At 41.5% G+C, this 24,568-nt stretch overlaps 1 protein-coding gene across 1 annotated transcript; it reads right to left on the bottom strand.

Moving 5' to 3' along the window:
- Positions 1 to 11,808: 11,808 nt before the first annotated feature.
- On the bottom strand, positions 11,809 to 17,762 carry SMIM28 (small integral membrane protein 28). The gene is made up of 2 exons (XM_049654441.1): positions 17,392 to 17,762; positions 11,809 to 12,744 (listed from the first exon to the last, which is right to left on the bottom strand). The coding sequence occupies exons 1-2, from the start codon at positions 17,500 to 17,502 to the stop codon at positions 12,358 to 12,360; spliced, it is 498 nt and encodes a 165-aa protein (XP_049510398.1). The 5' UTR covers positions 17,503 to 17,762; the 3' UTR covers positions 11,809 to 12,357.
- Positions 17,763 to 24,568: the final 6,806 nt, after the last annotated feature.

Raw genomic sequence — 24,568 nt, 5'->3', positions numbered from 1 at the left:
GGATGGGCATTTGAATCGTTGCAAACCACCCTCCTCTAGACTCTGCTAAACGCCCTGAGCAGAGTCCCTGTCTTTACACATTAAGTCTTTCATGATCTCATTATTTTTCTCTTCCAAAGCATATTTCTTTAATGAGCTAAAAACGCAAGAGTAAGCCAGCCCCTGGCAATCACTAAGTTACTTTCCATCTCGGTGGCTCTGCCTATTGTGGGCATTTCACATAAGCGGAGTAGAATGTGTGTTTTGTGGCTGACTTCTTTCTCTTAGTGTAATGTTTTCAAGAGTCATCCATGTTGTAGCATGTGCTAGTATTTCGTTCTTTTTTTATTGTCGGATGATATCCCATTGTACGGTTCTGCTTGCAAAGCAATTGATGTTCTCTTTTTTCTTTTCTCCCTCCCTGCCCTAACAAGTGTGCAGTGGCCTTTGGACACACGACACTTGCTAGTGTTTACATCAAATATGTTATTATGCCGACCTAAGTTTGAATTATTTAGTGAAGGCTAAGTAATGAGTTTTGACTGTTTCTTAAAAAACAGCCCGTTGCTTTTAACCTATATAACGTGTGATCCACTGCGTAGGTGACTTTGCAAAGTCGGGAATACAATTTCGCTCTGCAGAAAATTTTGAGAGAAAAAGGAAATAGTATACATTGTTGTTTAAGAAATCTGTTGTTCTTCTCCTCTGCAGAGTACCTTTTACAGTTCTCAATGCCTTTTCTAAGGGGGGGAGCCTTTTATTTATAAAAAAACAGACGTTCATTTAATTTGGAGACGTTCATTTAATAGGGTGTGGAAGGTACAATTAATGAAGGTAACAGCAGGTGACTCTGCTGAGTTATTTATAGTTATAAGGTGATAATTAGTCGTGTTAAAGAACAGAAGGAGGGAAAGAAAAGGATTTATTTCCAAATAATAGGATTTCAATTAGAACGGATTTAATGACATTCAGAAGGCTCAAGTTTTATACCCATATGTCAGAATAAGCCAGCTAGTTTTCTTCTTGATTAATTATGGTAAAATTGTTCTATTAGCTCATACATAAAGATCTCATTTCTAAGCAATCGCGACACCCAGTGTGGGGCTCGAACTCGCAACCCCAAGATCAAGCGTCACATGCTCCATCGACTGAGTCAGCAGGGCGCTCCTATTAGCTCATATTTAATCAATGTTGGTATGACACTGTGAAGGAGATGTTCTAGTTAAGCTTTGGGGCACAGGTGGCGCCCCGTGGCTCAGTTCTACCAGCAGGTGTCTCCCTTCACCCCAGCACACGGGGAGAGAGCCCCGCGGAGCCCTGCAGCATAATCACAGCCAATTCTCATTACTGGCAGCAGCTTTGTTCTATAACGTCATCACGAACATTGAATTATTGAATACTAAACTCTTGCTTCTAGAGGAAATACAGAGTTAGGTTCCTGTGAGCCTGTGGTCCCTTGTCTTCTAGGTGCCCTTGTATAAAGGTATCTTATTTAACAGATATTGTTGATTCATTAACACTGAACTCACAACCAACAACACTGGAACTCATGCTTGAATGAAGCTTGTATAACACGCATACTCTCTCCAAAAGGCACATCCCAGCTTTCCTGCACGGAGGCACAGGAGACGGCACTTCAGCGCTATGTTTGGGGCCATTTTAAGCAACAAAATCCACAAGAAGCACAAAACTGTGAAAAACATAGCACTACCTAGACTGCAGAAAGGACACTTGTTTACTGCGTGAGAGCTGAAACCAGAAGGCTGAGCTCCGCCCTATTGGGCCTCAGCTGGGAGCGTGTGCATCCAGAGCTCCCAACTTCTCACCCCTCTCCTCTCCACGTGCAGATGCCCACCAGTGACCAAGAAAGTGATGTGAGTATTGATTTGGGATTACAAATACATGCCAGCAAGTGGGTGACTGCAAATACAGAATCTGTGAATCGTGAAGATCAACTAAAGGCTTCCTGCAGTAAGTTACACGAGTCACTTCCATTCATATTTCACTGATGGAAGCAAACCATAGGGCCTTGATGAACCTCAAGGAGGTGGGAAAGGACAATCCCGATGTGTTCTCAAAGAACTCAAATAGTTGAGAGAAGCACTAATGTTCATTATTGATATCATTGGGTCACTCACTGATTATTCCATACTTGGGGCAGATTTCACTCCCAAAAGAAGTTGCAATATCATCTCCTATCCAACATGCCGTTCTTATCATGTGACTTTGATGCCTCCCCACTCCCACTCCCCACCCCCCTCCACCAAGAGATGGAGGTCTTGTGCTTCCTTTTCTTGAGACAAGACAGGTTTGTGAGTACAGTAGAAGTAACACTATGTGACTTCTGAGGCTAGATCATGAAGGACTTCCACCTGATTCTTTCTCTGGGCCAGTTTCTCTTGTAATTCAACAACCAGGCTGAAGGGAAGCCCAGGCAGCTCCATGAAGGTCCATGTGTAGGTTCCAAGCTGTCTGGGCTGACAGCTGGCATCACCCTCAACCCCTATACATGTGGGTGACCGCGTTTTCAGCCCATGCTGCCTCCCCACCATTACCACTGCATCATCTCCAGACGTCCCTGATTTCTTCCAAGCCGAGGCCCTGGAGATCGTGGAGCAGGCACAAACCGTCCCTGCAGTACCCAGAGAATCTGTGAGCACAATTAAATGGTTGTTTTTTTTTATGTCACTAAGTTTGGGGTGATATGTTTTCCCGGGTAATAACTGAAAGAGTACCTTCTATGGATAGTGCTGTAGTAGAGGTTGGTGGGTTTTAGTGATGAGTAAAATTTGGTCCTAGTCTTCACATATTTGATGGTCCGGTCACTGTTTGCGCTGGGGCTACTCTTACACCCATAATGTAATAAAATCTTTGGTCTTTTTGTAGTAATCATTATCCGAAGTATGGTAACTGTAAAATGTGTAGCAACTTGCTAGTCTAACAGGAAATGTAACCTTTCCATTAGTCGGGCTTCTCCTTTAGTTTTGGTGAGAATTATCATACTCCTCCATTATTTAGACACAAAACAACCCATGAAACCCCTTTTATACTAAGCACTTTGCTCAGTCCCTGACACATAATTGCTTGATAAATGTTGGATGAATGCCAGCCAGAATGTATATCAGACACCTAGACAGTGCTTGAATGTTTTTAGGAGCACCTGTGAATCACCTTTCTAATGGGCCACAGAAAATGAAGAGACATTTTTTTTTTTCGAACGTGGGGTCAAGGGTAAGAAGGCTCAGGTCTAAAGCTGAGAATGTCTTTAAAAATTAAAACATCAATTCTGATCAATAGGAGGCCTGATATAATTTCTGAGACTGTGATGAGTGGCTATTAAAAAAAGGAAGGGGCATATCCGTACTGATTTTTTAAGAGGATCATGCTTTGAAGTGAAAAGAGATAGCCAACTATGCCACAGCTAGGTAGCTGCATAACTCACATTCTCAAAAAGCTCTTGAAAAGAAAGTAAATCCTTGATGTAGTTAAGAGGAAATATTTTTAATAGATCATTTGATTAAGGGCCATTTTTTAAAAACTAAGGGCAGTTAAGATGTTCCCTTAAACTCTTATCTACGGGGCTTTTGCGGTTGCCATACATTATTACATTATTTCCTGACTAGGAAAAATGAAAGAATTGGGAGGAGGTGGACTTGATTCCCTACTGACTTTTTTAGAGGAGAGGTGCCCAGTGTTTCAGTGCTCCCCGTTCTGAGAAGAGGAGCTGCTCAGCCCCAGTCTCGAACATACACCTATGAATCAGTCGGTTCTCAGCCTGTTCTTGGGTCCTGCATAACGGTCTCCCCCGGTAGTGCCTCCTGAGTTTGTTTGGACCTGCATGTTCAGAATGAGTTCCAGGCACGGGAGAGGTCAGTGGCAGATTGACTTGGCTCCATGATGGAGGAAAAGTTTAGCAGCAATGCCTGGGACATCTCGTCTCCTAGATCAGTGCTTCTCAAGCTGTCTGTGATGAAGCATCTTCTCGCCTTAAAAAATAAAATTCTAATTCATCATAAGCCACTGTGTGATTCTACTGCACAAGACTATGTGCTGCTCACCATGTGGTTCTTAACCCATGAGTTCAACAATAATTTAATTGGTCTATACCACGCTCAGTGAGATGAGTCTACTGATGAAGTGCATGGATTTTGTAAAAATGTTGAGTTCCTATGGCATTTCTAGACACTTCCTGTCAATTTCGCTATCTTATCTCAGACTGGTAACACATAGTTTATGAGCCAGCACCATTTCATGGATCATGCCTTGAAGGATACTGATTTAGATGACCTTCCCAGTCTCCTGGTGCTTTCTGTTTTGGAAGGTTATTATTGATTCAGTTTCTTTAATGGATGTAGGCTTATGCAAGTTGTCTATTTCTTTTTGTATGAGTTTTGACAGATTATATCTTTTAAGGAATTGGTTCATTGCTTCTAGGTTATCAAATTTATGGATGTGGAGTTGTTTATAATATTCCTTTTATATCATTTTTTCTTTAAAAAAGAAATAAAAGAATATAGAATCTATAGATTCTATAGTGATGTCCCTTCTTTTATTTCTTTTTTTTAAAATTAATTAATTTATTTATTTTGAGAGAGGGAGAGAGAGAGAGAGAGAGAGAGAGAGCATGAACAGGGGAGGGGCAGAGAGAGAGGGAGGCACAGAATCGGAAGCAGGTTCCAGGCTCCAAGCCCCAAGCCGTCAGCCCAGAGCCCGACTCGGGGCTGGAACTCATGGGGATCATGACCTGAGCCGGAGTCAGACACCCAACTGACTGAGCCACCCGGGCGCCCCTCTCTCAGTTTTTACCTCAAGTGTTTTGACACTCTTGTTAGGTGTATGAGCATTAAACATTACTATGTCTCCTTGTAGAACTGACCCCGTTAATGTTATGTGATGCTACTCTTATCCCTGATAACTTTTCTTGCTCTGAAATCTGCAATTAATATAGCTACCCCTGCTTTCTTTTGATTAGTGGCAGCATAGTATATCTTTCTCCAACCTTTTGTTTTTAGTTATATGTGTCTTTATATTTATAGTGGTTTCTTGTCGACACGATGTAGTTGAGTCTTGTTTCTAATCTCCCTGATAATATCTGTCTTTAATTGGTGTATTTAGACCACCAAAGGTTAAAGTGTTATTGATATGGTTGGATTAGCATCTACCATATTCATTACTGTTTTCTATTCCCTGCCCTGTTCTTTGCTTCTGTTTTTGTCTTATTTCCTTGCCATTTGTGGTGCTATCTGGGCAATTTAGAGGATTCCATTTGTCTCATTTCTTAGTATGTCAATTATGCTTTTTTTTTTTAACTTCCTTTACTGGTTGCCCTAGAGTTTGCAGTATACACTTATGACCAATCTAAGACAACCTTCTTTTTTTTAATGCTTAGTTGGAGAGAAAGCACATGTACATGAGTGGGGAAGGAGTGCAGAGAGGGGGAGGGGTGCAGAGAGAGAGAGAGAGAGAGAGAGAGAAAGAATCCCAAGCAGGCTCCCCATTGTCAGCACGGAGCCCGATTTGGGGCTCGAATTCACGAACTGCGGGATCATGACCTGATCCCAAATCAAGTGAGACAGTCATCCAGCTAAGCCACCCAGGCACCCCTCTAAGTCAACTTTCAAATAACACTATACTGCTTCACCAGAGGCACAGATACCTTAAAATAACAAAACATTCTTAATTTCCCTCCTGTTTCTTGCTGTCATTGAATATCATTTATATGTATGCTATAATCATCAAATACATTATTATTATTATTTTGAACCAATTGTTACCTGTTAGATCAATTAAGAATACGAAAGGGGCACCTAGGTGACTCACTCGGTTAAGCTCTAGACTCTTGATTTCAGCTCAGGTCATGGCTCATGGGATTGAACCCTGTGAGTTGGGCCCCTGTGTTGTCAGTGAAGCCTGCTTGGGATTTTCTCTCTCCCTCTCTCTCTGCCCCTTCCCCACTTCTACTCTCTCTCTCTCTCTCTCTCTCTCAATAAATAGGTGAACTTAAAAAAAAAAAAAAGAATAAGAGGGTGCCTGGGTGGCTCAGTTGGTTGGGCGTCTGACTTCGACTCAGGTCATGATCTCACGGTTTGTGGGTTCGAGCCCCGCGCTGGGTTCTGTGCTGACCGCTCAGAGCCCGGAGCCTGTTTCGGGTTCTGTGTCTCCCTCTCTCTCTGCCCCTCCCCCACTCATGCTCTGTCTCTGTCTCTCAATAATAAATAAATGTTAAAAAAATTAAAAAAAAAGAATAAGAAAAAAATGTTTATTTTACTTTCACTTATTCCTTCTCCCAACCTCTTCCTTTTTTTATCTGAGTTCTAACCTATATCATTTTCCTTCTCTTTGAACAACTTCTTTTGATATTTCTTGCAAGGTAGGTCTACTGGCAACATATTTCCTGTTTTTGTTTGTCCGAGAGAGTCTTTATTTATCCTTCACTTTTGAAGAAAAATAATTTCATAGGGTACAGAATTCAGGTTGGTGTTTTCTTTCTTTCCCCACCTCTCAACCCTTGAAATATTTCACTTCACTCCACCAGCTTGCATCATTTCTGAGGAGAAGTTGGGCATAATTCTTCTCTTTGCTCCTCTCCAGGTAAGGTGTTTTCTTGCTCTGGCTTCTTTCTTTCTTTTTTTTTTTTTTTCTTTTTTAAAAATTTTTTTTTTTTTAACGTTTATTTATTTTTGAGACCGAGAGAGACAGAGCATGAACGGGGGAGGGGCAGAGAGAGGGAGACACAGAATCCGAAACAGGCTCCAGGCTCTGAGCTGGCAGCACAGAGCCTGACGCGGGGCTCGAACTCACGGACCGCGAGATCGTGACCTGAGCCAAAGTCGGCCGCTTAACCGACTGAGCCACCCAGGCGCCCCGCTCTGGCTTCTTTCAAGATAATTTTTTTAATCTTTGATTTTCTGCAGTTTGCATATGGTATACCTAGGTATAGTGTTTTTTGTTTTTGTTTTTGTTTTCCTTTTTTGGAAGTATTCCCACTTGGTGTTCTCGGAGCTTCCTGGATCTGTGATTTGACAGTAATTTGTGGAAATTTGCGGTCATGATTTCTTCAACTATTTCTTCCGTGCCTTTCTCTTTTTCTTCTCTTTCTGGTATTCCTGTTATGTGTATAACCCCTTTTATAGTTGTCTCTTGGTTCTTGGATATTCTGTTCTGTATTTTTTTCTCTCTTGGCCTTTCTGTTTTAGAAGTTTCTAGTAACATATCCTTAAGCTCTGAGGTTATTTCCTCAACTGTGCCTAGTCTACTAGTAAGCCCATGAAAAGCATTCTTCATTTCTGTTGCAGCGTTCCTGAACTCTAACATTTCTTTTGAGTTCTTTCTTACAATTCCTGTCTCTCCATTGACATTACCTTTCTGTTCCTGCATGTTGTCTATATTATCCTTTAGAGCCTTTTGCATATTTTTCAGTGTTATTTTACCTTTCTGTTCTGATAATTCTGGTATATCTGAGTCTGGTCCTGATCTGAGTTGCTCTGTCTCTTCAAACTGCATTTTTTTTCTTTTTTAGTATGTCTTGTAATTTTTTTTTAATTTTTATTTTTGAGAGAGAGAGAGAAAAAAAAAAAGAGAGAGAGAGGGCATGAGCAGGGGAGGGGCAGAGAGAGAGGGAGACATAGATCTGAAGCAGGCTCCAGGCTCTGAGCCGTCAGCACAGAGCCCGATGAGGGACTCAACCTCATGAACTATGAGATCATGACCTGAGCCGAAGTCGGACACTCCACTGAGCCACCCAGGTGCCTCTGCCTTGTAATTTTTTGTCAAAAGGTGGACTTGATGTGCTGGGTAAAAGGAGCTGCAGTAAATAGGTCTTTAATAATGTGGTGCTTAGGGCAAGGAGGAGGAGGAGGGAGAAGGAAGAGTCTCTAGTCCTATGATTAGATCTCAGCCTTTAAAGAATCTTTTTTTAATGTTTATTCACCTTTGAGAAGGACAGAGTACGAGCAGGGGAGGGACAGAGAGAAAGGAAGACAGAGAATCTGAATCAGGCTCCAGGTTCTGAGCTGTCACCACAGAGCCCAACGTGGGGCTCAAACCATGAACCCCGAGATCATGGCCTGAGCTGCTTAACTGACTGAGCCATCCAGGTGCCCCTAGGTCTCAGACTTTTTTAGTGAGCCTGCTTCGCTGGGCTGTGAACTTCACAAGTGCCTCTCCCTTTTCCTTCACTCCCTTGAGTAGAACAAGATGGCCAGAAGGGCTGCAGTTGGGTATTTTCCTTCCCTGGTGTAAGGCTCCAACAGGTGGGGCTGGGAACTTCCCTTTCCCCAGGTTAACTAGGCTCTCATGAAGCCCAGCCAATTAAGCCGGGGTTAAAAGGGCCTCAGCCTTCGTCTGAGGGGAGTATTTGTGAAGAACAGAGCGCTCCGGCTATTTCAAAATGGTTCCCTTCCCTTCTCCCCCTCCCAGAAGCAGGAGGGGATTGTCCTCAGACCTTCACTGTGAGAACCGGGCAAGGCTCCTAGAGGCAAATTCACGAAATGTGGGGGCCCCCTTGGGAGTTTGTGATTCTTAGATTTAATCACCCTGAGCCTCCAGCCATCTGTCCATCACAGTTCAGGTCTCCCTACACCCACACCGGTTCCTGAGGAGGTTTTTGCTCACGGATTTCTGCTCCTGTAAGTGATGATTTTGTTTCTGCCTGTTTCTCTCACTTTGGGGGCAGTGGTTTGTCCTGTGACCTTAGTTCTCTGATGGGTCCAAGAAGTGTGGATTCTTCCGTTCAGCTTTTCCTTGCGGTTGGGATGGAGTGTTGGCTTCTGGGCTCTTGACGTGCCAGACCCTAGACTCCTTTCCTTTTTATAAAATGATGTCTTGCCAATATTTTCTGGGCTAGTGCAGAATCTGGTGAAAATGGCCACATTCCAGTCACTGTTTACCTTTTTCTGGCTACACTTCTTCCCCCAAATAGTTCTTGGTTGTCAACAATCGGTTTTTTCCTTTGTGGATTCTCTTCAGCTCCACACTGTCTGTCTTGGAGCACCAGCAACCAGCCCCACCCGTGCTTTCCAGGCGGGTCAACATTTAAGCAAGGACGGACTGCTTACCCTGTTGTCTTTCATAGTCTGCTTGCAAAGCCTGCTTCGTGAATTGAATTGGCTACAGCTGCATATTAGGCTGATGGCCTCCAGAGGGTACAGAAAAGGTTGGGTACTAAGTGATGGCTCAGAGCTAGATTTACAGACCTAGTTTTCTCTCAGCCTGTAACCTTACATCCATCCACATTGAAGCTCACCTGTATTTTGTGGCCTACTCACATTACTTCATCGCTTTCAGCCTTGCTTTTTTTTTTTTTTTAAACATTTATTTATTTTTCAGACAGAGAGGGACAGAGCATGAACGGGGGAGGGTCAGAGAGAGAGGGAGACACAGAATCTGAAACAGGCTCCAAGCTCTGAGCTGGCAGCACAGAGCCTGACGCGGGGCTCGAACTCACGGACCGCGAGATCGTGACCTGAGCTGAAGTCGGCCGCTTAACCGACTGAGCCACCCAGGCACCCCTCAGCCTTGCTTTTATATCAGCATCACCGGCTCTGTTTCAGTTTAGTTGGTCTAGGTAGGTCCTGGTATTGGCATTGCTAAAAGTTCAAGTAATCCTACCATGCAACCAGGGTTGAAATCCATTGGTCTCTAGCAGGGGTCAGCATGCTGTTTCTTTAAAGGACCAGATAATAAACATTTTAGGCTTTGAAGGGCATTATAGTCTCTGTTGCAATCACTTTAGTCTGACGTAGCAGCCACAGGCAAGTGGCAATAGCTTGTGTTCCAATAATTGTATTTCTAGACACCAAAATTTGAACTCATATAATGTCATGTGTCACAAAATCCTTCTTCTTTTGCTGTTTTTTTTTTCAACTATTTAAAAATGTTGGGGTGCCTGGGTGTCTCAGTCAGTTAGGCGTTCGACTTGGGCTCAGGTCACGATCTCGCAGCTCGTGAGTTGGAAACCTGCATCGGGCTCTGTGCTGGCAGCTCGGAGCCTGGAGCCTGCTTCGGATTCTGTGTCTCCCTCTTTCTCTGCCCCTTCCCTGCTTGTGCTCTCTGTCTCTGTCTCTCTCTCTCTCTCTCTCTCCCTCCCTCAAAAATAAATAAACATTAAAAAATTAAAAAAAGAATAAAAATGTAAAAACCATTCTTGTCTCCAAGACATACGGTAACAGGTTGCAAGCAGGATCTGGCTTATGGGCTGTAGTTACGCAACCTCTGGTTAATAGTTTATTGCTTCAGTTTGGTTCCATAAGGGAAAATCTTTCTTTCTCAGATCACTGATCACATTTTAAGGGAATCCTATCATTGACTACTTCTTTTAAATAGGTCTTATCAGGACCTTTTGAAACATGTCCATACATTTCCTTAATAGCCTTAGAAATTGGAGCAGTTGAGATGTTTTTGTCTACCAGTACCAACCTGGTCTAAATGACTTAAAAGAGTAGGAAAGACATTCTGTCATTAAAATATAGACCGTTGAAAGGCTAATTCAGCTCCTCTACAATGTCATCAACACTTCTTTCTATTCTTCTATCCTCAGTACCAGTCATGGCTGGTATCTTGCCTCATGGTTACATGATGGCTATCATAGCTCCAGCCATCACATGCAGACACATCAACACCCAGCAAAGAGGCCAAGTGTTTCCTTCCCTGTATTATTATTATTTTTTTTTAAGAGGAGGCAACCTTTTCTAGAACAGCCCTCCCCTGCATAAATCTCCCCTTATGTCCTAAAGAACAAATCAGTCCCTGGTAGAGGAACTGAGATCACCGTAAAAGAAAAAAAAAAAAAAAATCTGAAGAAGGCTGTCTCCTGGGCTTCTCTTTTCCATTTGTTTTATTTACTTCCCTTAAAGACCATCAGGGCATCGTGCAGTATAATTTTCCTGAGAGAAATTTTATTGATCTTCACTCAAATCGCTTATATTTTACATCAGTCCTCAGAGATGCTATTATAATTTCCATCAGATTATATTTAGAAAGAAATGTATCCTGTTCGGGTTTCCTTTGTTATCCTCCTACAACCACACCACATTGCATATAGAGCACCAAAATGTTCACATAAAAAAAAAAAATCATTTTGTTCATTTTTAACCACTGGAGTGTTGCCTGGCTTTTGTATTGTGAAAGCAACAAAAAATAGTGGTACCAAGAAAAGTATCGCGTCAAATTAAGAGTTCTAGAATCATCGATGTCGCCCTCCTGTGACCTCCACCACCTCCACGGGTATTCTGATAAGCATCCCAAATGGTACATGACCCACCTCTACCTCCCCATTTGAAAATCCTGGAGGGAGATTTATATCCATTCCAAACTCAGCTGGGCTTCTCCTGTTGGGAGCCTTCGTGCCCAGCCAAGAGCACGACCCGAAATTCCACATTAGCAATTGTCCTAGAAAATCTGGTGCGCTAGCCCAGGGCACAGAGGCTTCTCACCCAAGCTCTTTTATGAGGTCTTTAACTCCAGACACGTTTCCTAACCTCCCCGCGTTCTAGTTTTGATATCTGTAAGGCAAGAGTTTGGACCATATGATTCACGAGGTCCCTGTTAGAGCTAATCTATGTCTTCTTACCATGGGACCCAAAATGTGGACCTTTACTTTCCAACGTTAAACCAATATCTACTCTCTTACTCTATTTGGGGAAGGCCATATTCAGCCATAGTGTCCCTAAGATGATGTGTGAAAGCAGCAACTCTGTCCTGTCCTGTCCTGCCACAGCGCTGACAACCACGACGTTCTAGTGTGAGACGTTCCCACACAACAGCCTCCTCCTTTTCCTGCGCTAGGAGACAGATCAGAACACAAGTAAGCAAGAGCTACACCGGGCAGGAGAGAATTCCAGAGAGCTTTATTATTATTGTCTTCTTTAACTAAAGTGTTTGCAAATGTCTGCACTTTCATTCTTAATACTGAAACCTACTCTACCATTGTTTACAACACAACTGGCCACTGCAGCTCTAGAGAGGTTTTCCTTCTGGAACTCACTAGTGAGACCATAAAACCCTGAAAAACGTGTGTAGGCAGACACATTTTATTTGGTGGCAAAAGCAGGCTCCTGTGGCTGATCAATGTTTTCCTTTTCCTTCAGACCTACTTCCTAGGCTGACTAATAATCCTAGTTTTTTCTCAACCCCTGTAGCACTTTCCTATTTTTCTCAGGGCTGTTACATGTTTAGGAGAAATTTTCCCCACGGAGCGTGACGATGGCTAACCAGATTGACGTTTGTCAGGCTTCACCCCCAGCCTGAAGCGCCTGATTCATGCTGGAGCCTGCCAGGGAAGTGCAGGGAAGGTCTGGAACCCCCCTACCGCTCCCTTCCCCGGTGAGTGGCAGGGTGGGGGGCGCTCTCTGTTAGCTTGAAATAGTTCCCGAGTGCAGTTTATAGCCGCTCCCCCGGGCCAGGTGACCCCTCCTGACGCCGCAGGCCTGCATCCAGAGTCCCTGCCCCAGGGCGGGTCCTGGTGGCCTCTTCGTAGGAGGGTGGTGAGCACGCTGGGACGAGGGCCGCCTCCCGGGGCAGCGGGGAGTAAGGGAAGCCAGGCTCGCCGCTCCAGGGGAGGCCGGGCCGGAAGTCCGTGACCTCTCCCGCCGAGGGGGGGTGCTCTGGGAGGTCGATGCTGAACACCTGCCCCGGGGGCCTAGCGGCCTGGCAGTGGCGGTACAGGAACAGCAGCAGAAAGGCCAGGAAGAGCAGGATGGTCGCTGGAAGAAGGATGCACAGGAAGGGCTCCACGTCGTCTTTCGCGGAACTTACCTTCTGGGTGCCCTGCAGTGAGGGAACAGAGCTGGGTTAGGAGGAGAGGAAAGCAGAGTCTCTTTCCTTTTGATTCTCAGCATCATTCCCACTCTCAGAATCACTGTCGTCATTTCTTTATGCCAATGAGCTGGAGCCCGCAGGAAATAAAGCGAATTTATATGATGAAGTAGGAATGCAGATGTCAAAAATACACGTTGATGGTATCCTACGGTATTTCATATTACAGTAGGAGAGTAGGTTTCAGTCGGTAGGTCCACCCCTCATTCTTCGAATGGCTGCTCTTAACTATTTATGCACTTACTTAATTTAGAACTAGCCCAATGATGTTGTATTGCCGCACAAAGGACCATATGGAACTTAAATCCTTTAATGCTGGCATGAATTCTGACATCGTTATGTGTGCATGTCACAATAAAGAATATTTGAGGGGGTGGCTGGCTGGCTGTCTCAGGCCTTTACGCATCTGACTTCAGCTCGGGTCATGATCTGGTGGTTCCAGTGTTCGAACCCCACGTGGGGCTCTGTGCCTGGAGCCTGCTTGGAATTCTGTGTCTCCCTCTTTCTCTGCCCCTTCCTCTGCTCACGCTCTCTCTCACTCTCTCTCTCTCTCTCTCAAAAGTAAATAAAAAAACATTAAAAAAGAGTATTTGAAATCTGAGTTAATAGCTAATGCTTATGATGCATGAGATTTTAAAATTCCTTCCATTTGTTTTTGCGATATTTGTAGCATCAATATGGAAACTTTGAATTCTTTAAAGAAAAAATTATATCGTAGCCTAAAATTTCTCTAAGTGACTGTGTAGCAACTAATTTGCAGCCAAATTCCTGCCACATGCTGAAATTCATGCAACATGCTGGTTTATATCTGTTCAAAGGGGAAAAAAGCCTGAATTGAGCAATTAAGTCTAATGAATCTTATAATCCTATAGAAAACAAACAACCTCCCCACCTCCTAAATACCCTACCTACCCTAGGATGTTATTAAGCTAGACATGAGAGGATTTCTGCAGTGTCTGTACGTTGAGATAGCAGTTATTTGTGAGCCCTGTCTGGTATAAACACTAATTGTCTGGTTATTTTCTTAGAGTAAAATCTTTGAAGTGTAAGCATATTTGGTGCTTTGCTATTATGATAGTAATCCTCTGCAGGGCTTCCCGTCTCCCAGCCAAACTTCAGTGGAAACATGAAATTAAATATTCTTGAAAGTTCACTGGTTAAAAAAAAAAATTGCAGATAAATTCTTAAGCAACCTAGAAGGTATTGATTTTACACTATTAGCTCACAAGGTAATGATGGTTCTTGAGGGAGTAAATAATATAAGAGCCATGAAATGATGCTTCAACAGCAAGGTACAAAAGCAATATAAAAAATACTGTTCCAAATTGCATACACACTGCTTTCAATAAAGCTGCTAAGAAGTAGTGAGGTATTAAAAAAAAAAAAAAAAGAAAACAACCTCTCTGTTATACAACTCATACAGCACCAAATGTAATGTTTGTATCCACTATTACAGAAGAAAAAAAATTAAAGCCTTATATTGTGTTTCAAACAAACAAGCAAAATACTAAACTCTTTATCTTCTTATTTAAAACAAATTATAACGTCCGTTAGCATGATGGATGGTTCTCTATCCTCTTTCTTTCTTTCTTTCTTTCTTTCTTTCTTTCTAGTTTGTTGATGTTTGAGAGAGAATATGAGTGGGGAAGGGGCAGAGAGAGAAGGAGACACAGAATCCAAAGCAAGCTCCAGGCTCTGAGCTTTTAGCACAGAGCCTGACGTGGGGCTCAAACTCAGGAACCACGAGATCATGACCTGAGCTGAAGTCAATGCTTAACTGACTGAGCCACCCAGGTGCCCCTCCAGCCCCTCACTTTCGATCTGCAGGTGTCTTTATGTCTAAAATGAGTCTCTTGTAGGTCACATATAGATGAATCTTGTGTTTTTATCCATTCTGATACCCCATGTCTTTTGATGATAATAAAACTATGAGAGTTGAGGGTCTTTCCTTGATTTTGGGGGTGAGAACAACTGTTTTGCTGACCATGACCTCTTAAGAGTGACCATGACCTCATCTAGTGTTGTATAATCTTTTTTATATCCTGAAGAATTTGCAATTATGTGTGTTATTTTGGTACAAAATTAGATAGTTTATTTAATATTTATATTGCCAGATAGTTTGTTCTTGGTAAGATGTAAGTTCAGGTATTTTAGCTTAAAGTGCATACAAATTAAAAGTTTTGTTTTTGTTTTTGTTTTGGAGTGGGATAGCCCTGGCTTTGAACTCTAGTAGGACTTTCTAATACCTGAGTGACCTTGGACCATTTATTTGTCCCCTATGGGTCTGGGTTTCCTTCTCTGTGAAGTGGAAATAGTAACATCTTTTTTGGACGGTTGGCACGAGAATTTAATGAATCAATGTGTATAAAGCACTTGGTGAATAATAAATATTTACTTATATCTCAGGGACTCACATGGTCAAATTTACTAGAAAATAAAATACAAAAGATAAACAGAAGTCTAGAAATGTATTGCTAAGGTTAGAAATTATAGTGAACATTAAAAAACCTAGCATTACTATGTTTATATTATAAGGACTGTATTTTTTCAGAAAAAAATATTTTAGTAATATATTTTATGTATGTGATGTATTTCTAAATTATGGGTTCTTTCTGTTTTCTTACGCATAATCTAATTTATCAAAACTACTAACTTAAAATCTGTTGTGATGTAATACGACTTTGATTACAAAAGCTATAAGAATAGATGAACTCATAAATATAAATTTACTACCACGAGTGAAAAACAAGTTGGAGTCAAAAGCAATTTAACTATGTTGAGATTTTTTTCTCTAGACGAATCAATAAAAATGTTAAAACTGTTATCACTTTTGGTGCTTAAAACAATTACTCTTCAACCTTGATAAACTTGGACTGTTTTGCATAACTCAATTTTCTTCATTCTCCATCAATTATATGAATGATAATAGTTTCTAAACAGTTGGGGCCATCAAATTTTAAACACTCTGTTACACTCTCTGAGTTCAATATGCATAGAATATAAAGATACTTAATGTTCTATTTAAAAGGTTTTGTGTGATAGACACTATTGTTTACAACTATGCCATTTATGGTAATTATCAATACTCGTTGCATTTTTTTACAATTAGTTTGCAATTAGTTGCAGAATTTTGGAAGGGGAAAGGACATAGTCCCTTCCTGTAATCAGTACTTCCACTGGTTGAGTCAAATGTATCCAAATATAAAGTGGCACTAAAAGATTTATCTAAGATGGCAAATTAGGACAATTTCTTGACATAAAGAACTCCTTTTCTAGTGAAGAGAAGCACAGAGATACGGAACAAATTTATGATATCCTTAGTTTTCTCTTTCACTAATTCTTGGTGTATTAGTTCAAATTATTTTGGATTTTTTTTTAATGCAAAAAGGGTGCCTACTTTAAAGCAATTTTTTAAAATGTTCATTCATTTTTGACAGAGAGGGAGAGAGAGAGTGTGAGAGGGGGAGGGGCAGAGAGAGAGAGAGACACAGAATCCCAAGCAGGTTCCAGGCTCCGAGCTGTCAGCACAGAGCCCAACACAGGGCTCAAAGTCAGGGACCCTTGAGCTCATGACCTGAGCCAAAGTCAGACGCTTTACTGACTGAGCCTCCCAGGCGCCCCACAGATGTCTGCTTTTTCAGTCAAATGTTCTAGTTTGTTAACTTCCCTCAAAGTTGTTTCTTTTAATATTTCTCTGACGTGTCTATTGATGCAAGAATTTTGTTATTCAGGGAACGTCTCTAAAAATATTCAGTCAAAAGTGTAACTGTTGAAGGATATACAATCATAAGTATAAATGCAATTATAAACATAAAATGTAAATATAAATATATACGTGAGTATATATAAAATGCATCTAAAATTTCTTTCTGGAAGAGGTAGTTTGGGAGGACTTAGACACCAGTGTCCTCAGCTGATGTTCCAGACGAGAAGAAAATAGGTTGGTTTCCCTCTTTTGTTCTGGGGACCGCAGTATCCCTCGCTTCCCTCCTGCTGATAACATTAATTGAGTCCTTAGGTTTCTACAAATATTTTTCCCTGGTGCTGCCTCAGGTTGAGGCTTCTTTGGTGACTTCCCAGGCAAAGCCAAGCCGCTGGTGTTTCTTAGAGACAAAAGCCTGCCTGACCACCCCCCCCCCCACCCCCAGCTGCCCTCCCTGAGGTAAGATCCATGGCTTCTTCTAACTCTCAGAGCAACACTGTCCCCTCCTCACACCGCCAGAGAGCCGCAGGGGGGCCTCTTGTTTTCGTGTAAGCAGACATCGCTTCCTGTGTAAAGAACAAAGTCCTAAAACCAAGGCCCACAACTCTGTCGTCCCCTCTCCTGCCCTCAGGTTATTTCTGGGAGAAGTCTGACCTATCACGTGTTCTTGGAACATCTCTGTGGCAAGTTTCACTTGAATTCACCATTGTCAAAAGACGGCAACTTTCACGTTACTTCCCCAGACCGTGCCAGTCCGTGAAGTCAGCTTTCTGTCATCCCCAGGGAGTAAAATGCGGCCACTAAGTTTTAAGATCCTACGGATACAGGCATTGTTGGCTTTAAAACTGACCAAGATACTTTGGGGGGAAGAAAAGGCTTAAGTCATGGGTACAGACCTGCAGCTGGGTTTCCGGGAGAGGTAGGCTTGATTCGCTAGTTAACCACTCATGTGTCCCCCTGCCAGCGTGTCCATACTTCCTCCAGCTGCTGGCCATCAGTCCCCGCATGTTTGCATCCGACTGACACACTGGCCACCCTTCTACCTCGCTGCCCAGATTTCAACAACACCGCCTGCGTGCGGCCTCCATCCAGCTTGGATGTGCTCGGCTGATGGCTGTTGGTAAATTCGTTCTTTGACGAGTGGCAACCAGGAGGAGAAACCAATCAGAGACCTCCCAGGACTGCCTGTATTTAAATTCAGTGCCTCCGCATTTGTTTTCGTGGACTTTCTCACGGTAAGGATTGGCATCAGATGTCAGACGTGAAATAGATTTTGGACAGAGGACGTCTCTGCATTAGCATTGTTACAGTAAAACTACCCAAGCGGAATTTCCTTTAATTATTTCTGTGTTCTATGACACAGAGAGAAGGGGTATTCGGTAGAGAAGCAGGACTCCTTTATAACATTTTAGTGAATTATTTAGATGAAGGATGTTAATGACAAAGTTGTACAGAAGCCAGACACACAATAGCTCAGATTGTTTGGAAGAAATATTTTCTGGTTTCAGTTAAAAAAAAATTACCGATACTTAAATAGTATTTCTTTTGATTATCTTGGGAACTTTATAAAATTATACCAAGCTTAAAATAAAAAAACTTTCAATTTGAGCATTCACAGAGGTAACCTTGGGATGTTTAATTCTACGTGTTTACGGAGAATTGAACGTTTAAGACGTGGTGGTTGGATTCTCTTTCTTTTAGCAGAGTAAACGTCAGTTTCAAATATTTATTCAAAATACTGCAATTCAGTATTGCAACTACCCACATCCTGACCTAAGCATCATTTCCATCCAAGCAACTGTCATGATGCTGAAATAGTATTTCTTTTTTAAAAAGTTTATTTATTTATTTTGAGAGTGTGTGTGCACGTGTGTGCGCGCACACACACACACACACACACACACACATGAGCAGGGGAGGAGCAGAGAAAGAGAGAGAGAATCCCAAGCAGGCTCCATGCTGTTAGTGCAGAGCCCAACTAGGGGCTTGAACCCATGAACCCTGAGATCATAACTTGAGCCAAAACCAAGAGTTCGACACTTAACTGACTGAGCCACCCAGGCGTCCCTGAAATAGTATTTCTTAACTATGATTACTATTTTTTTCTTAAAAATTTTTTGTTAATGTTTATCTGTTTTTGAGAGAGAGAGAAAGAGCCCATGCGTGGGAGGGGCAGAGAGAGAGAGAGAGAAGAAGAGAGAGAGAGAGAGAGAGAGAGAGAGAGAGAGGCAGGCAGGCTCCAAAGCAACTCCGCTCCGACAGAGGAGGGCCGAGTGCGGGGCTCCAACCCACGAACCACTAGATCATGACCTTAGCTGAAGTCGGATACTTAACCAGCGGAGCCACCAGGTGCCCCTATTGTTTTTTGTTAATTAGGGTTCTCCAACATTGGCTCATGGTGGCCTATGAATAGGTTTCTGGGGTGAGGTGGTAAACTCAATACAGTTTTAGATAGATCCAATTTTCTTAGGAGGAGCCCTAGTTTTCCTTACTCTTCCAAAGACCGCTGCCCTCCTTGATGAAGTCTGGCTCTTTGCCAAACTTATTTGTGGTAAAGTTTTCACGAAGCTTCCCAGGGCCCAGATCAGTATCTTAGTGTAGAACTCCTTTGTCACTTCATCCTTTTATTTCTTATCATGGAGTAAGTTGATTTTGTGCTCTTAGTTACATAATTGCCTTGTTCAGCTGATGAATTCCTGTTTGCAGCCAATCCTGCATCCCCACGCTGTTAAATCCAAAACACCTGACCTGTTTATTTATTATTTGCTATTTTGCGTGTCTGTGGCTTTGCAGGACTATGTCCTCAACTCCTTCTCTACCTTATTACGTAAATACTTTCATTTCTGGAGAAGCAAAGTGGAAATCTGGATCAAAAACATTACGTATGCATCTGAAATGTTGACCTTCCTCCGTCATTGAATGAATCAGATAGAGATTCCTGCTTTTATGGATACATTTTTGGGGACCAAGAGAAACAAATCACGCAAGTAAAATGTATATATTAGAAGGTGATAAATGCTATCGAGGAAAAGAAGAGGAGCAAAGTAAATGCGGAAGGAGGGGGGCTTTTAAAAGGGGAAGTCAACTGGGACCTCAGGGCAAGTGATATTTGCACAGAAAGCTGAAGGATGCAAGGGATTCAGCCATGAAGTTATCAGAAAAGCATTACAGACCAAGGGAATAGCCAGTGCAAAGGTCCTGAGGCAGATACATGCCTGGTAAGTTCTCAGAATGACTAGAAGTTCAGGGTGGCTGGAGCTAGGAAAAAAGCAGGAGACAAGGAGAGAGAGAGAGAGAGAGAAAGAGAGAGAAAGAGAATATGTGGGAGGTGTTAGGACAGCATAGAGTGTAGAATTTATAGAGCATTGTAAGAATTTTGGCTTTTACTCTAAGAAAAATGGAGCGGTCATGTAGCATTTTGAGCAGAGGAGTCTGTGGCTTCCATTTTAAAAGGATAACTTCCATTTTAAAAGGATAACTCAGGCTCATCTGTGTTTGAAATAGGTGTAGGAATTAGGACAAAAGCAGGGAGGCCAGCTAGGGGCTCTTGTAATAATCCAGGGAAGAAACACTGGACCAGAGTAGTAGCAGTGGAGGTGATGACGTTCTAGATAGATTTTTAGGAATAGACCCAACAAGATTTCTGAAAGAACTGAAAGTGATGCAAAATGGGGGAAAAGAAACCAAGGAGCATTCTGTTTTAGGCTCGAGCAACAGGAAGGATGACCGCTGGATGGGGCAGGTTATTTGGTTTTGGTTTTACACGAGAAGAATAAAGATTCAGAATTGAGTTTGGACATGCTAAGTTTGCAATGTGTGGGAATTTGGGTATTTGAATTTGAATTCAGGATTGAGGACTAGACCACAGACAATAGTTGGAACCCATTGTCAGGGAGTTGGTATTTAAAACTACAAGACTTGATGAGCTCACCAAAAGAATTAAGATCAGTAGGATGGGGAGACAAAGGGAGTGGCCAGTCAGGTGTAAGAGAAGCCAAGAATGTCTGGTATCCTGGAATCCAAGGGAAGAAATGTTTCTAGAAAGAGGGAATGATCCTCTGTCTCAAAAGCTACTGTGGAACCAAGTAAGATGATGGATGAGACTTAATACGGGATTTAACAAAATGGGTTGTGGGGAAAGGGTGCCATTGGTTATTTGGACAAGAGCAGTTTTGGTGGGGTGGCTGGGGCAAAGCTTGAATGGAATGGTTATAAGAGAGAAAAGGCGGAGCAGAATTGGAGATAGTGAATATCGAAAACTTTGGGTTATTTTTGCCTGAAAGGGGAACAAAAGAATGATGCAGTAGCTGCATAGAGAGGTAGTGTTCCATACCAAAGTAGAGTTACATACCAAAACAGAACAAGTTAATAGATAACAGAGAAAAGAAGCCGTCAATATATGTCAACCCTCAGCAATTCCACTTCTAGGAATTCATCCTTAGGAAATAATCTGAAAAAAATTTAAAAATAAAAAAAAAGAATTTGATGAATATTCAAAGGTATTATATTATCGAAAGCCATTTTAACACACTTTGAACGTCCATGATAACAAACAACAGGAAATTATTAAAAATCCTACAAAATGATAATTGGCTAATAAGATATCCGCATATAAAGACAGATTATCACCTGAAAGTAAGTACCAGAAAACTGTAAAATGCTTACCACATATTAAGAGAAACTTTTCAGGAAACTGCATCTTTATTATACATTTTAATGTCTCTGCATATCAAAAAAAGTCAACGTTAACAATGGTATTTTTTCTAAGTGGCAGAAATATGAGTTGTTTTTTTTTTATGGGACTATGGTTCTTTTTGCTGATCAACATTTAAAATTTTTCTATGAATATAGATATTATGTTTTCAAGAATTACCAAGACTCCTTGGTTTTCTGGATCTGCTGGTTTGTAGATCAGTTGGGCCCAAGGGAATTTGCTTTAGCTGTTTCACATGTGTGAAATAATGGAGGGGTCAGTAATGGAGGAAAAGCCCCTGAAAACTCATGGTAGGGGAAGATTGAAACGAACTAAAGATGCCTATAGAACAGTAGTATTTTTTTCCCACCATTAATTCTAAACTAGCAAATACATTTGAATTTTAGCAAACTGGTCAGCGTACTTTCTCCAGATGGCGATTATAGGAATCAAATAAGCTTCTATTTGATTAGGAGGACTGAAAACTAATCAGTAGACAACAGGGAGCACTGTGATGAGTCATTCTGCCAGAACCAGAGTTCCATGGAGACCAGGGGTTCACCCAAGGGTCAGTTCTGGCCTTGGGTTTTGTCAACTTTGTCCCTGATCATCTGGAAGGGAAGAGACCCAAACAATGTGACTAAATCCACTAGCAATATGGACTGAAAGAAGAAGATGAGCCAGAAATGATTTTTTAAAGAAACAAGTATGACGATAAAAAAGGAAAAATTATTGATACGAAGTTTACTTTGGAAAAATATGAACACTTGTGGAAAAGGAAGATTTCCATTTTGAACAAAAGATTAAAAGAAATTTTATAAAGCTACAATTGACATAAAACAGAATCTTAGCGTTCTTATGGGCAGATTTTAGTGAGTCTAAGCTCAAAGATCTTATGAGTTCAGTTTGATGAATTTTGACAGTTTATTTACCCCTGTAATCACCACGTAAAACATATAAAATACATAAAACATTTCCATCACTCCAGAAATTTCCTTTCTCCTTCAGTCAACTATTTTTAAATTCCTACCTACAATGGAAGAATATTTTTAAAAATATCAATTCTTCTCCCAAATCAGAAAGCAGGATATGAACTGTATGAGCATACTGTGTTCTCTAGTCATGAACTTGGGTCTTTTCAAATATTTGGCCTTTAGATCTCTATACCTAGAATCAAGGAAAATATAGATATAATTAAAGTAGAATAATGATCACAAGGGTCTCCTGGGTGGCTCAGTTGGTTGAGTGTCTGACTTTGGCTCAGGTCATGGTCTTGCAGTTTGTGCCTGCTTCAGATTCTGTTTCTCCCTTTCTCTCTGCCCCTCCCCCCCTGAACCTCTGTCTCTGTCTCTCTCTCTCAAATGTAAATGTTAAAACTATGTTTAAAAACATAATGATCGCAAATGTTTTGAAATTAAATTGATACTGTTGAATTTAAAATTGGAACTAGGTAGGTGGATGCATTTGGATAAAAAATCCTCATGTAATTTGTACATATTTTCTTTGTTCATATATATGACAGGGAGTTGGGTGGAGGAACCCCATTATTTAATGCCTAAACTGTCATATATTATTATATTATCTATTTTTTTTTACAACTCTGAATTATAAGAATTATTTCTAAATTTGCAGATTGGGAGATGAAGGATTCAGAAATTTTTTAAAATTAAAATTAAAAATTAAATAATAAAAATTAAACAATTTTCCAAGGTTTTCCAAGATTACGCAATTCCCAGAAATAAGGTCTGGATGTAACCACACCTCACTGTGAGCAAAGGAAATTTAGGATAATGGGGGCTGTTCCTCTTTTCTTAGGTGTAGTTGCCTTAAGCTTGATGGGAATCCTAGAGATGACAAATGTTGCATGGCTATAAAAATGAGTCCTCATAGGAAAAATCAGTTGCCTTCAAACTCCTTTCTCTAGCATTGTTTGTGGGCGTGTGTGTGTGTGTGTGTGTGTGTGTGTGTGTTTTGACATTTTTCCTGACCTGCCTCTATCGCCATCAGCCCAGACACAGTCAATGACCACATCTTCCGCCTGCTTCTGTGCTGTGTACATGCTTTCACTAGTTCATAGGTTATATTCTGTGTTGAGATGGCCCCAAAGTCTTTCTCGACCTCACTAATTGAAGATGAACAATTGTTTTTGAAGTCACGGTCTCTGAAAGCCCAGTCCAGTCCTAACATTCAGTGGGAACTCAGATATTTGCTTTGGGAAGTAGGAACTAGTGGAATCTCCTTTTACAAGCCATCTGGATTTCTCTATTGACCACTGTCAGGAAGATGACTTCACCAGAAGATTATTGGATTGCATGTACTTAGACTATGAACCCGGGAGCGACTGGAGCTACATCTGGGTACTGGACTCATTTCCTGCTCCGTGGAGGTCCCTATTCAAACTCCACAGTGCTGGCACTTGAATCAGTGGGTCGATACACTGGGCTGTACCTGTGTACAGTCCTTATTTCAAAGGACTTTTATGTTTTCAAGTTTATTGGCATCATTGATTTTCATTCTCTGTAAATCCCCCCTGTATCTCTGGTTATGTCCTTTTTTACCCCCAATTTCATTTGTGCTTCCTAATTGTTTTCATCTTTGAACAAGACTGTGGATTTGTCAATTCTATTAATCTTTTCTAAAGATCATATTGGGCTTCTTGATTCTGTCTTTTCGATTTCATGAATTTCCACTCTGTTTCTTTTCTGTTTTCTTTGAATGTGTTTTGCTGTTCTGATGATTCTAAATTTCTTGAGATGAATGCTTAACTCTGGACATTTTTAGTTTTATTTTCTTTATGAGTAGGTAGGGCTATAAGTTACCCTCTGACAATCGCTTTAGCTGCTTTCTCCAAATTTTGATATATCTAACTTTTGTTACTTAGTTCTGAGTATTTTTAAATTTCAATTCTTTTTATTTGACCCGGACTGATTTATTTATTTATTTAAAAAAAATCTTTTTAGTGTTTGTTTATTTTTGAGACAGAGAGAGATAGAGCACTAGTGGGGGAAGGGCAGAGAGAGAGAGGGAGACACAGAATCCGAAACAGGCTCCAGACTCTGAGCTGTCAGCACAGAGCCCCATGTGGGGCTCGAACTCACTAACTGTGAGATCATGACCTGAGCCGAAGTCAGATGCTTAATCGACTGAGCCACCCATGCGCCCTGACCCAAGACTTAGACATGCATTTAATTTCTACCTGTCAGAGGATTTCCTGTTTACACATTAAAAAAAATTTTTTTTAATGTTTATTTATCTTTGACAGAGAGAGAGACAGACAGACAGAGCATGAGTGGGGGAGGGCAGAGAGAGAGGGAGACCTAGAATTTGAAGCAGGTTTCAGGCTCTGAGTTGTCAGCACAGAGCCCCACGTGGGGCCGGAA

The sequence above is a fragment of the Panthera uncia genome (genome assembly GCF_023721935.1).
Source record: "Panthera uncia isolate 11264 chromosome B2 unlocalized genomic scaffold, Puncia_PCG_1.0 HiC_scaffold_24, whole genome shotgun sequence".
Lineage (NCBI taxonomy): Eukaryota > Metazoa > Chordata > Mammalia > Carnivora > Felidae > Panthera > Panthera uncia.
The sequence above is the reverse complement of the archived record's forward strand: the minus strand, read 5'-3'. Positions and strand labels throughout refer to the sequence as shown.

What these genes read in the sequence shown, in the direction of transcription:
- SMIM28 (XM_049654441.1), bottom strand. Translation starts at nt 17,502, where the DNA reads ATGCGGGGACTGATGGCCAGCAGCTGGAGGAAGTATGGACACGCTGGC. An exon ending in TCCCGGAAACCCAGCTGCAG is followed by an intron (nt 12,745 to 17,391) that starts GTCTGTACCCAT and finishes CCCTCACTGCAG; the next exon opens with GGCACCCAGAAGGTAAGTTC.